Below are 13089 nucleotides of genomic sequence, written 5' to 3' on the forward strand. Positions count from 1 at the left end.
ATGCTCCGCCGCAGCCTGAGCCGCCTGGTGAGTGCGGGGCCGGGGCCGGGCGGGGGGAGCGCGGCGTCTCCGCGTGTTTCGGTCGCGCTTCCCGAGGGGCTCCGAGCGCCGTGCTGCTGGGCGGCCCTCGTCATCCTGGAGCCTCCCCTCAGGGCGCTGCTGGCGCTGCGGGGCTCCACAAGGCGCTGGCTTTGCAGCGAGAGCAGGAACCTTTTCTTCCTTAGGATTTTTTTTTTTAGTAAATACCCCCGCCTCCCCAATAATAATAATTAAAAAGTTGATACAGAGGGATTTCCCCGGCGCAGGACGCACACACCAGCCCCGTGCAGCCAGCAGCAGGATGGAGATAGCCAGCAGCTGTCAGCACGCTCAGCACTGCTCTTCCCAGTGCTTCTCGTCCCCACGCAACACCTTAAAAACCTGCCCAGTGCCACATAAGCTGCTTTGGAGATTTCCCTGTGACCTCATGGCTTGGACTGGACTCTGTAATTACTCACTTTTTCCTGTTCCGCAGCAAGTGTAAAACCAGGGCTTTTGCATCATTTCAGAAACCTCTGTGTGCTCAGCAGTGTTGCTGATTGCGCAGCAGAGCTGCTGGGGTTCATATGGCAGCTGCGTGTTATGGGCGCACTGTGTGCCCTTGTTGGCCCCATGGCGATGCACTCTGCCTTCAGCTGCTGCAAGGGCTGAAAAATGCTGAAGAATGATTTTTGTTGCTGTGTTAACTTCTGTTTTTGAGCAAGCTGTTCATGCCGGGCTTTCAGCATAAGGAATTCTCCTCGTTTTTAAGTTGCACTAGGAGTGAAGATGGTTAATTCTACCGTTTTTGTGCTTTTAGGTTGTGTTTCTGTTGGAGCCTTTGGGTTGGCCTTGCAGCAAATGCAGCAACAGTGACTCTGGTTTGATGGCCCCAGGCACAAATGTAACAGATGTAATTGCAGTACCCCCAGTTACTGAGGCTCAGCCCTGCCTGGTGCTGCATGCTTCCTACCACTCCCTTGTTGGAGGCTTGCAACGCACATCAGGAGGTAGTTTGAGTACAGAGTGCTGGAGTTCTGTTAAAAACTGATTTTAGTTGGCTGCTTTGTGTAAGCAAGTGCTGGGGAACTGCTGAGACAATTGTGGGGTCCATGAGTGTCGTTCATGGTTGGCTCCATTGTCCTCGTGCTAAAAGGAATAGGAGCCTTCTGTTATGCCCTTGGGACAGCAGTTGCTGAGTGCTTCTCCCAGTAATATGTGCTCCCTGCTTGCTATCAGGCCACTACAGGTTGCCCAAAACTCAGGCTGGGGCAGATAGCAGCTCCTGCTGTTGCACATCACCGTTGGGCAGCTCGGAGACATGGGGCTGCCCTCAGCCCTATGGCCGTATGGGCAGCACAGGGCTTTGAGGTGCTTGTGGTGTGGCACTGCAGGAAGCTCACTGCAGTGGTTGAAGGCTGGAGACTGTTTTGCGCTGAGGTCCCCACAAGGCTGCTCTGACAAATGGTGCTGCTGCTTCACCGCCTGGCCTCTGCCAGAGGCTCAGAAATGCCGGACTGTTTTCAGGTGTATTTCACAAGACACAGGCTTGTGCTCCCTGCAGGAACAAATGGGCTCTGAGCTTCAGTTTACACCAGTGAGATCCCTGCTGCTGAAATGAGCATTGTGCCAGGATCGCTGTGGGGAAGCAGGATAGGATTGCCACGGTTAATCCACTTTAAGGAGATACTGTCAACTTGAAATATAACTTCAATTCTCTTATGGAAGTGGATTTTGGTATTGGGGTTTTATTTTTAGTCTCACTCTGTTTGCATCCCTTTTGTGGAAAGGCTGGAGCAGCATTCAGAATGCGTGTGGTAAGTGGCTGGGGTCTGCACTCCATGAGCAGCTGCAGCTCCCTCCAGTGTGCCTGGAGGTTGGCAGGGCAAGTCCTCATGTTGTGGATTGGAGATAATATGCTTTTTTTCCTTACTTACCTTTCTGGGTTCTTTGGAAGTGTGCACGCAGCCATGCCTTGGGGCCAAGGCTGCAATACAGTGACTGTGGCTGGCAGGCAGGGATCTGGATTGTAGCTGCTAGCAGCTCTGCCAGTACAGCGGGGTGAGCGCAGGTTCAGGCTTTGTAAGGACCAATGAACTGACAAAGAGAAGTTACTCATGGCTCTGCTGTTTTTTGGGCTTTTTCCTGTTTGCTTTTATTTAAAACTGCATCCCTTGTGTGGTGATGTTAGTAAGCACTGGGTGCTGGTGAGCTGTTTGATCTCACAGCATTGACTTGAAGTTGGGGAACGCGACATCTCTTCAGTGGGTTTGCATTGCTTCTACCTTGGCCAAATCAGTTCTGTGATGCCAGTGTCTTCCTGCAGGTCTGCCTTGGTGATGATGTCTCATCTGCTTCCTCATCTTCACTGCTGTCAGTGCCACGTGGATGCCAATAGCCCACAGGTCAGGAAGGCAGCCTGTCCTCTGCATGTCCCTTGTGCAATGCCTTGGGCTCAGCTGCTTGGTGTCTTTCTGGACAGTAACCAGAGCAGACTAGGTTGGCATTGTGCAGCCTTTGTAGCAGGCTGTTATTTGCAATTTGTGTGCTTCGTGCTGCTTTACTGTGGAGGTTTTCCATCTGGGGCTCATTTTATTTAATTACAAAACTGTATGCCTACTGCCACAAAGTAGGGTGATAAAGGACATGCGTGCAGGAGCTGGTTCCTGTGCTACCTGTGGCTGCCAGCTAGTGACCCAAGCAGTCTGGCAGTGCCGCACCGCCTGTTTTCACATCCTCCAGAGTGAGCTTTGCTTGCTTCTTGTGTTAAGCCTGTGACAGGGGAGGGCTTTTTCCCTTGTGCAAACAATTGCAAATTTACTTTCATAATCCCTTCCTGGAGCACCCAGATGCTGGGTCCTGTCTCTGCAGATGGAAGTTCCCATGCATACAGACAGTGCCTGGCAAGAAGTGCAAGTTATGCTTTGGACAAGGTGGTTGTACAATGCCCCTTTGTATTTTGAAAGTCATCTTATGTGATTTGCCCCAAAACCCCATGCAGAGGAACACTGGTGTTGCAAGGCTTGGGTGGGGGCTGCCTGGGTGCATTCCTGCTGCCCTGCCCTACCAACTTAGTGCTTTGATGCTCCCTCCACCTTCCCCAGGGCATAAATCTCTGTGATCAGAGCATTTTGACCTCTTGTGTCACCTAAGCCTTAGCTGCCTGGCCCCCTGTCCTCTGGGAAGGAGCAAAGACAGAAGAAAGGCCTGGGAAAAGGCATGTGTTGACTCAAGAGGTGTGTGCCGGAGGTTGATCAGATCCTGCCTGAGAAGCCTGGGGCTCCTGCAGCAGGGAGAAGGGGCAGGCAGTGGGTGCTGCTCACTGCCCTCCTGGGGCTGGTCTAATCTGATACTCCACAGGAAAGCTATCCTCCACAGAGATGCACTCCAATGGCAGAAAGAAAAATCAAATTCCCCATGCAATGTGGTGGACCACAAGGAGGTGAGAACGGAAGGGATCACAACAGGAAGATGCCCATGCCTGGCTGGGCAGAGTGCAGGAGCAAGAACTGCACGAGTGTGTGGTGGAGGGTGCTCGTTTACACCCATCGCTAGTTTTTGCAGCAAATGTGTAATACTGTCTATTTTGGGATATGGAACACATCTGTTTTCTGTCACGCTTGCTTTTAAATTTTTTTTTAAACAGTGTGAAGCAAACATTAATGCGTGATTGCAGTTCCTATTCTCATAAGGGGCATAGGTGGGAGGAGGAAATCTCAAGAACCGCTTTTTCCCCAGTCCAGCCACGCTAGCATCTTGAGAGCAAGGCTGCGTGTCAGGTACCTTGTGCCAGACTGGCAGCTCAAGCATTTTGCTCTCCTTAAAGTGAGGAAAAAGCCATGGGCAGCACAGGCTGGGTTTGGGCATGCAGCGCTGCGGGGTGTCCATGACTCCGGGTGGCTGTTCTGCTCGGCTGAATCTCATGCTTTGAGAGAGCATGGATTTAAATGAAGCAGCTTTAACTTCTCATGAATAAAAGCATTGTTGCTGGAATTTGTTTTGTACAGTGTCCTTAGCGTGATAACGCCGTTTGCCACACTGAGACCGAGTTCTGCTGATAGCAGCTGCAGTGCAGACCGCGAATTACCGCAGAGGAACAGGATCAGGAAGCTAGAAATAAGGAACGAGAGCAGTGGGGAAGGTGCAGAGCAGGCTGTTGCACGCAGGACAGTGTGGTGCTGGGCTGTTGCCTGTTTGTTTTTCCATGGTGCAGACCCCTGTTTGGTCACAGAGGGATTCACCTTTTTCCTGACTGCTGGTCATAACACTTTTTGCTGTTGTATCTGCTGTTCTGTAATACAAGGTGGGACTTTGTCCTGTAAGGAAAGGTGCTAGCAACGTGCTTGTGAGTACCTGGGGAGCAGCCCTGAGTGGCCTTGGGCTTTGCCAAGTGCATGAGCTGCAAGCAGCCTCCTCACCCCAAGAGCACTGTGGGTTTTGGTCTGTGCCTGCCAGCTCCAACATGCTCCTTTCTTTGAAAGCTGAGTCTCTTATCAAAGCCCGTACCCTGAAAAAAAGTTTCTCAAACTTCTGTAACTGTTTTTCTTTAAAGTTGCAGAACATTCTCCTTCCCGGAGCTTTTTTTCCCAGAAATAGCTCAACCGTTTGGCTAAAAATAAATAAAATCAAACAAAAACCCAGCCTCAGACAAGTGAAATGTTCATGTGTGCTGCTCAAGTTTGGAGAGGTTTGAAACTGCTGCAAGGAGGAGCTGGAGAGCACCGGTCAGAGTTAAAGCAGTGCTGCCAATGAAACCCTCTGTGTTTAGAAACTTCCTCTGAGAATTAGATATGTGCAGGGGTTGCATTTTATTCTTTCTGACTCCAGTTGTATTTTGCTGAGAATAATGATGATCTGATGCATTGTACAGGCAAAGTTTAGAGTCTGGCTTGTTGCTGAATTGCAACTGCAAGCATGGCAATTTGCTTTTAACAGTGGAAACTATAAAAGCAAACAGGCCCTCTATTAATAGCAGGGTTTTCGGACTTGTCTTTAATGTAATCCTGTTGCCCTTGATTTATGTGCTTTCTTTTTGGTTAAAGCTGCTGCTGTCTGTCTGTAACTGTTCATATCCTCTCTGTTGGGGAGGTTTTTGAAATTGTATTGAGGAAAAGCAAAGGTTGCTGAGAAGATAATCAGAGTCTGAACCAGAAGAAACCTTCACTGTGAAGCACTTGCTGAGGCTCATGGCTGAGAGCAGCCTGCCTTTGGCAGCTTATTCCTCGGTGCTGATGGACTGCATGCAGTTGAAGACTTTTTCCTTTTACAGAGAGGAGGAAGTGCTTGGGGCATGTTGTCTAGGAAGGGTGGATTTGTGTCTTCCAAGAAACTTGGAATTGGGGTGATGGAGTGTGTTCTTAAGCAACTTATTTTTCCCAGGAAATGTCATTTCAGGGGATTTTCCAAGGGAGTTTCTGTATTTTAATTGTGTTTAGGAGTGGGTGCCAATGCTGGGAGCTCTGCCTGTGCCCATCTGCATGCTTGGCTGTTCCTTTCATGGCCTTCTGCTGGAAAGTGCCCACCAGAGTCCCCCACTGAGCCCTGCTCCAGGGCAGTCAGTAGTTGCCAGCGTGCTGGTACAGCTCAAGCTTGCAAAATACCTCACGTGAGACCTTGCACTGAAAGCTGCTTCTCCTGGTTCTTCATGTCAGAAGAATTCTGTGATAGCTGAGGTCCACTGCTGGGAAGCACAGGCTGGGTTTTGCCTGGCAGGTTTTGCCAGTGCTGTGGCTCTGAGAGCACACAAGTTTTGGACTTTACCTGCGTGTTCTCTGCCCAGCCAGTGGACTTGGATCTGGATATCTGGCCTTTGATCTCTGCAAATCATTAAATATCACCACAGGGAAGCTGGGAGAACTGCAACCTCTGCTCCTCTTATCTCTGATGAGCAGACTGTCTTCTTTGTGCCCCTGTTTTAATAGCCAAGAGGTTGCAGAGCTGTGGGCACCCCAGCCTTGAGGTTCTGTGCCCACTGGGGCTGAGGGTTATTGCTGGGGCCTTTCACACCATTGCATTTGTGTCAGCAGTGAGTGCTGTGTGAGCCGTGCATTGGTGGGACGGGGCTGCTTAGCTGCATCTTAACCATGAGGATCCCGTGCCCATCAGGAGGTGTGTCCTGCTGATGGGAAGGTGGGCAGTAAGTTCACAGTTGGTAATTGTAAGGCACTTCTGGTAGTAATGATATCATAAAACCATTTAGGTTGGAAAAGACCTATGACATCACCAGGTCTAACCATCACCTAATGCTGCAGTCTGCAACCAAATCCCTGGGTACCACCCTCACCCACCTCCATGAAGAAATTCTTCCTGATAGCCAGTCTGTACCTCCCCATGCAACTTGAGGCTATTTCCTTGTATTCTATCAGTTGTCACATCAGGAAAATGATTAAACATCTTAGCAGGTCCTTACAGAGGACACCAAAGCCTCCCCACAGGTTGAGCAGCCCCAGTTCTCTCAACTGTTCCTTGTAACTCTTGTTTTCCAGTCTCATCACCAGCTTTGTTGCTCTTCTCTGAATCCTTCAGCAACAAAAAATCCTTTTTATAGCAAGAGGCCCAAACTAAGCACAGTGCTTGAGGTTGGGCCTCACTGGGGAGCCCTGTCTGTGACCAGCTGCTCTAATGCCATTCGCAGTGATATTCTGTGATATCCTCTCTGTGGCAGTTTTGCTTTCCTGTGGTTCTTTGCGCGCTATCTGAAGGATGGCATTACTAACACAGTGCAGCCCAGCTGCTCTCCTTAACCACTGCACTGCAGTTTGCTGAATTATTTTGTCTTTTCTGGCATCTGACCACCAGGTTATTCACTGGCTGTAATCAATGAATACTGGATCTAGGTAGCTAGTACTTTGCTTTTTGCAGTACGTAAGGCTCCAGCATGCGTGTGAATCTGTTAGACGGATTGCAGTCACCCATTTGTGGTTACAAAGTGATGCTTTCCCTGCAGTGCTGGTCTGCCTGGCCCTGGTGCAGTGCCTGAGTTTCTCTGTGCTGCATGAGGCTGATGCCTGCTGCAGTTAAAGGAAGTTGCTTTGCTTTTGTTTTGTTTTGCTTTTTTGGTTTGCACAGGACAGTTTATCTTGACCCACAGCACCTTTCCTCCTGCTGAGTGGTGGGAAGATGTGGTGAAAGTGCTCCTCAGCCTGTCCATGTGGTGAAAGCCTTTAGCCCTTTGCTTCCCGTGGAGTCCAGTGGGATGCAGCTGTTTGGGAACAGCTTTTGTAACAACAGGAAGGGGATAAAAAGACATCACTTAAAGCATTGCCTTTGTGTTTTCGTCCTTTGGGCACATGGTTGGGGTCGTGGCAGACAGGTCCTGTGGATTTCAGATCTTACCTTCAGGGCTGCCAACTCTGCCAGACTGTGGCCAGAAAGTTGGCTGGAAATTTTGCTTGAAGATGCTTTGTCACAAATGGAAGGGAAAAACATCAATATGCATTTAAAATCTCTTTTCACTATCTTGGATGTGAAGTTGCTGCAGTAGCAATACATCTGCTTTCAAAATGTTCTGAACTCTCTTGCTTTGTTGTATCTTGTATTGCAGCAGTCATAGGCTGTAAATGAAACTTGCCTGAACCAAGCACTCTATCGAGCAGAAAACACCTCATGATTGCAAATATATGCATTTTAAAAAAATCTTTGTATGTTAAAATTTAGATGTGTTAAATACAGATATAGGTGCATTAAATATATATATGAAAATATGCATTTGCTTGTGGAGTTTCTTTTGGACTTAGCCAAAATCAAGAAAGCTCAGTGCCAGTGTCTGGCACAAGGTGCCTCATGGTGGCAGGGAGCTGGTATGTGATGGAGCTGGTACGTGAAGGGACTGGTACAGAGGCAGTGGTCCTGGGCCAGGCTTTTCCTCTACTCCTTTCACTGCCACAGATGAAACCTGCAGTGAAGCCTCGGTTTGCATGCTGCCATGGAGCAGTCCTTTCTGAGGTTTAATCAGAGCTGATTTGGGATGAGCTCCTCGGGTCGGTCCCTGTCTGCATGGGATGAGTGCTCTGCATGTTTTGTTTGGATTTGCGTGGTTTTTGCCTCCTGCTTTCACCAGTGCTGTTGCTCACCGCATCGTGCCGTGAGGCAGTGAAGGGGTAAGCTGGGGGAGCTGGCCCTGCACAACAGCAGCTGCCACCTTCTTTGCCAGGCTTATGTATGGGTGCTTTCTGCTGAGGAAGCATGGATGCTGCAGAACCAATATACTATAAATGTTTTTTTAGCTCATTATGCAGTAACTGATGTGTGATTTGAAATAACTGTGGATGTCTTTTTTGGGCACCTGTTGTATGTCATTGACTACAGTCATTTCTTTTTTCCAGTCATTTCTTTTTTCCAAAACTTTGGTCATTTTTGAGGTACAATTTTAACTGAAGCTGATTTACTCTAAAAGCATGCCCACCCTTGACATTCGGCTGTAATTGATAGCTTTTGTAGTCAGAGACGTTTGTTCTGTTCTCCTTAATGGAAGGTTAATGCACTTATCTTTGCCATGGCTGTTTGTAAAGGGCTTTTTGGTTTTGTTTTTTTTTTGCTGCAGCTGAAGTCAAAGCTGAGCACCTGGGAGGCTCTCCTGGTGGGGCATTTGGGGAGCAAATCAGGCTCAGTTTTTTTTTATTTTGCTCACAACTTCAACAAGATTCCAGTTCTGCTTCTTCTGTAGCCTTGAATGAGCAGTGCTTTGTTGTAGGCTCAGCTGAAATTTGCAGGATTTAAGTGGAGGGCTCTTTGGTGTGGCCCTCGTCTTGCTGTTGTAGGGCTGTATCAGGAGGGGTTGGTGATTTCCTGCTGTGTCTTAAAGAATTGGTGAGCAGTTTCCTTATCTGGCCTTATCTTCCTGTATTCTGTGTACCAGTTCTAAAATTCTGTGAGGCATTAGCAAAGTGGAAGCCAGGCAGTGCTTGCTTAATAGATACAATTTGTTTGAAATATTGTAGGAGACACAGATCTGCATAACAGGAGCACTCTGTTTTTCTTGCACCGTACAGGATATGTAAAAGCTGACTAAGATGTGCAACAGGCAAGACGAGATGATTTAAAGCATTTCTTAGCTCTTGTGATCCAGGCTATTTTCAGCGGTAATAAAAATTAAGTGCTGCTAGCGTATGGTGAAGCCATGTACTGCTTGTTGCCTGAGTTTCAATTGGCTTAAGGGGGGGGGAAAAGAAATCTCACTGCCAGGAAATTAAATGAGGGAAATACAATCCACTTCATGAGCAGCTCTGCCATCTTTGATGATGATTCCCATGTAATTCCTCCCCTGGGCTGGAACAAAGCACAGCCGTGGGGCTGGGCGGTGATGTAACGTCCTGCGGGGCCGGGCGGCCGGGCTGCATCAGCCTTAGCTGCAGCACTGCTTTCCTGGCTCGGAGTTCTGCATGCTGGGTTTGTTCTCACTCAGTTGAAGGGAGTTACTTTTTTTTCCTTTATGTTTTTTTTTTTTTCCCCCTCTTCTCTTCCTCCCAGCTCACCTTTTCTATGAATGCTTGCTCAGCGAGGGCGCATTTGTTGGCCCATCTAATTTTGTGGAGCACCTCATTTTCAGCCCTTTTTGCTGGGTGTCTTCTTCCAAATGAAGTTGAATGGATGGAAGTGGGACTTTTCACTTAACAGATACCATTCCGGTAAGTGCAGGGTGGGAAGATCAAACATGCAGGGAGAGGAAGTCGTGCATGTTAAGAAACTTGTCCTGATAGCTGCGAGGACAGAAACACCCTTCTTCCTTTCCCTGTCTATGGAAAGAGGCTTTGGGGTCGGGCAGGATGGGAATGGCTGGGCTGCATGTGCCATGAGTCACTGGGACCATATCCCAGCCAAGATGCTGCCCTGTTCTCCTGCACACAGCAATACAGCTCGCACCCCGCTTGCTTCCGTGGCCGTGACGCTGAAATCCCTTGTGTGCCAGCATCCCGGCAGGCAGCCTGGCTCAGTCCTCTGCTCTAGGAGGCTTAAGTTCCCACGGATGAACTGATTTCTCCCTGCCTCGAACCCTTGACGTTGTGCAGCTGGCTGTGCTCTGCCCGCAGGCTGTCGGATCCCGGTGCTGTGGATGGGTAACGTGTGCTGGGCTGGATTGACTGTGCGGCTCTGCTACCCAGCCTGAAGGGAACAGGAGCCAAAAGGATTTCCTGAGGATAAACAATTACAGGCCACGTGTTGAGGTTTTCTTTCTTGCCGGGCTAATTGCTCTGCTCCCAGTAGCTGGTCTAGCCGCATGTGCAGCCCAGAGCATAAATCTGGTTGCTGGAGTGACCTGGAGGAGGAGAATACTGCGCATGGGGTCTGGGGCACCTGAAGCTGCTTCTGCCTGGGAGCAAGGGCTGAACCAGGTGATATCTCTCTTTTCTCCCTTCCCCCCTCCCCATTACTTTCTTGTACATGTTTCTCTGCAGAGCAGCAGGGGCAGGGTTAGGAGGCAACAGTGTTAACTTGTTGAGAACAGGAAAAACTTAATTTGAAGAAGCAGGGGCAAACAAGCAGGGTCCCAGCAGCTGAGGCTGAGTGCCTGGCTGCCTAGGGGCTGCTCTCCTGCAGTCAGAGCTAGGACAGGTTCGGGTGGCTGGGGAAGCATGGGGTTACAGAAATGTCACCAAGCGTACCATGGCATTTAGATTTTAGTTGTTGTTTCTATAACTGAAGAACCGAGGCTTTGAAAGGACCAGAAAACAACTAGAAAACCAGCAAATTATAGCTGTTGGGACTGATGCAAGCACTGACAACTGCAGTCTTTGAGCTTTTTTGTTTTTATTTTTATCCAGTTTGCTCTTTCGCTAATTTTTGCCAGAGCAAATCGCTGCCTGTGCTTTGGAGAGCTCTCTGCCTTTCCAAAATAGCTGCCCTCAAGCAGACGTGTGTGCACAGCGTGAGCTGGAAGGGGAGGGGGAGAGGTCTGGAGGAGGGAAGACCTCGCTGTATTTTCTTTGTCACTGCTGTAAAAGCGTTTGGGCTCTTGTTCAAAATCCTTCTTCTGTTCTCAGCTCTGGAGTGTTCCTGCGATACTGAATTTGAGATGCCGGCAGCATGCTGGTTGAACTTTATTTTGGTCTGCCAAAAAAAAATGCTGCTGCAATGAGAAGGAGAGTTTTGTAACCCTGGCTCCTGCAAGGCAGAGGGAAGAGCTGAGATCCTGAAAACTTCCAGAGGGCAGTGATTGTGCATGAACAGTAGCAGCATACTTTCCACAAAATAGCAGCAATTGAGTAAGGTTTTCCCAGTTGGTAGCTGCTGGCTTTGGTCTGTTAGGCATTCTGCATCACAACTGATCCTGACTTTCTGCAAATTGCTGCTGAGCAGAAACTGTAATTACAGACGATGCGGTGTATGTGCTGGGAAAGTGTGGTGCTACATGATTTGTGGACAGGCAAAAAAGCACCCGAAAAGCTCTTAGGCTTTTTCATCCCCATAGTGCTTCGTGTCTCTTGGGATGCACAACACAGAAACGCGCCAACCACCCCCAGCTCTGGTCAGAGCAGGCTTTTTCCATAGCTCAAACTACCAGGTTTGGAGCAAAAGGAAGTTAATTAAAGGGCATTAAACGACCCATGAAGCTCTTGGCCAAAGGGCAGGATGGTGGCTGTGAGGCTGAGCAGGGGCATGGGCTGCACTGGGGTGCACTGAGAGCCTCACCGGGACCTTCCCAGCTCTGCCAGAAGCCACAGGCATCTCCTTCCTCTGCCACCAGCTGATCCCTTGTATCCCTGCCTGCTTCAGTCTCCATCCTGGGGGATGTGAGATGACCACGCTGTCCCATATTTTCCAGCCCATGCTGGTGAGGGGACAAGGTGGAGGCCCCTGAGCCAAGAGGATTGGGGCAGGCCTCCAGCCTCATGCTGCTGTAACAGCACGCGTGGCCGGGGCCTCTCATTAGGAGATCTAAGGGTCACTGCCTGCGTCTGGCTCCTCTCACCGGCAGATTAATCAAGGCCATAAGTGCTCTATTTCCAGGCTCTTTGGCACAGCTCGCTTCCCCACATGCGCTTAGCAGGGCCTGTGCCTGCAGGGCTGCCCCCAGTGATGCTCCTGGGGTCAGGCTGTGCTGCTGGCTCCAGGAAAGGGCTGGTTCCTGCAGGGAATATATCTGGAAAAGAAGAAAGAACACTAAGGTTTCCTCTCTCCACCCTTCTTACAGCTTTCAAGTGGCTCTTTCCCTTGTTCTCCACACCCTCCATTGCTCTGTGTGCTTTTATCACTGGCTTTATTTGCCAGATCAACTTTTCCAGGAATCTTGGTTGGTTTGGGTTCTGCTCTTTGCAAGCCCATTGTCCTTGCTGAAGGTGACAGTGGGTGCATGCAGCAAGGCCGCATGTCCTTGGGAAGGGGGACCTTCTGTTGCTGCTCTGTGCCTTGGCTTTTGTTGAGAAAAGTGTAATTTGGGTAGGAGATGCTCTCCTGGGGACAAGGGATAAGGTTCAGGTGTTGAGCCCCCTGCAGCCTGGTTATGTGCTGATCATGCTACCCTTGCTCTTGGTGAAGAAGAGTTGTTTTTTTTTTTCTTTCCTTTCTTCCATGGCATTGGTCCTTTTTTCATCATATTGTCCTTCTATGCACTTGTAGGTGCATGTTGCTTGGTGGTCATTGGGATGGATCCCCTGAGCACCTGCTCAGAGCCACTACTGTTACTGTTTTCTTAATTTCTATTTTTCATGTGTTTAAATGGCAACTTTGTTGCTCTGCTCCCCACCGCCCCTCCTGTACATGTGGCCACCCAGCAGAAGTCACCTTGGTCCCAGTTCCTCTGGCTGCCCTGAGCTTTGCTCAGCTCCAGCTGTTTGTTTCCAGACCTATGGGTTCTCAGAGCAGCAAACGCAGGGATATTCCCCTTAGGACAGGGCAGGTTATCAGCTCTCACAGACACAGTTGGAAGTGCAGTTGATTCAGATCGATGGAGCTCGCTCTTTAAATCGGGAGATCTGCCTAGCATGTGGTCCGTGTGGGTAAGCATAGCCTTAGCTGCTAAATTATTAAGTGTTTCGTCAAAGTGTTGCTTGTACTCACACAGAAGTGACTCAGTGCACAGAGTAATATAAAAATTGGCAAGAAGAATTTCAATTAAAAATATATTGGTTGGGT

At 49.2% G+C, this 13089-nt stretch overlaps 1 protein-coding gene across 1 annotated transcript in view; it reads left to right on the forward strand.

Annotated features, from left to right (window-relative positions):
* The window catches only part of ATP11C (ATPase phospholipid transporting 11C (ATP11C blood group)), a gene marked incomplete at both ends in the record, with an annotated part of 47927 nt that continues 34838 nt past the window's right edge, over positions 1-13089 (forward strand). The window contains 3 exons of the mRNA XM_079542011.1: positions 1-27; positions 839-879; positions 2345-2423. Coding sequence (XP_079398137.1) covers positions 1-27; positions 839-879; positions 2345-2423 — 147 coding nt within the window. The remainder of the gene's footprint in view (positions 28-838; positions 880-2344; positions 2424-13089) is intronic.

This window comes from Tetrao urogallus, assembly GCF_951394365.1.
Source record: "Tetrao urogallus genome assembly, chromosome: 13".
NCBI lineage: Eukaryota > Metazoa > Chordata > Aves > Galliformes > Phasianidae > Tetrao > Tetrao urogallus.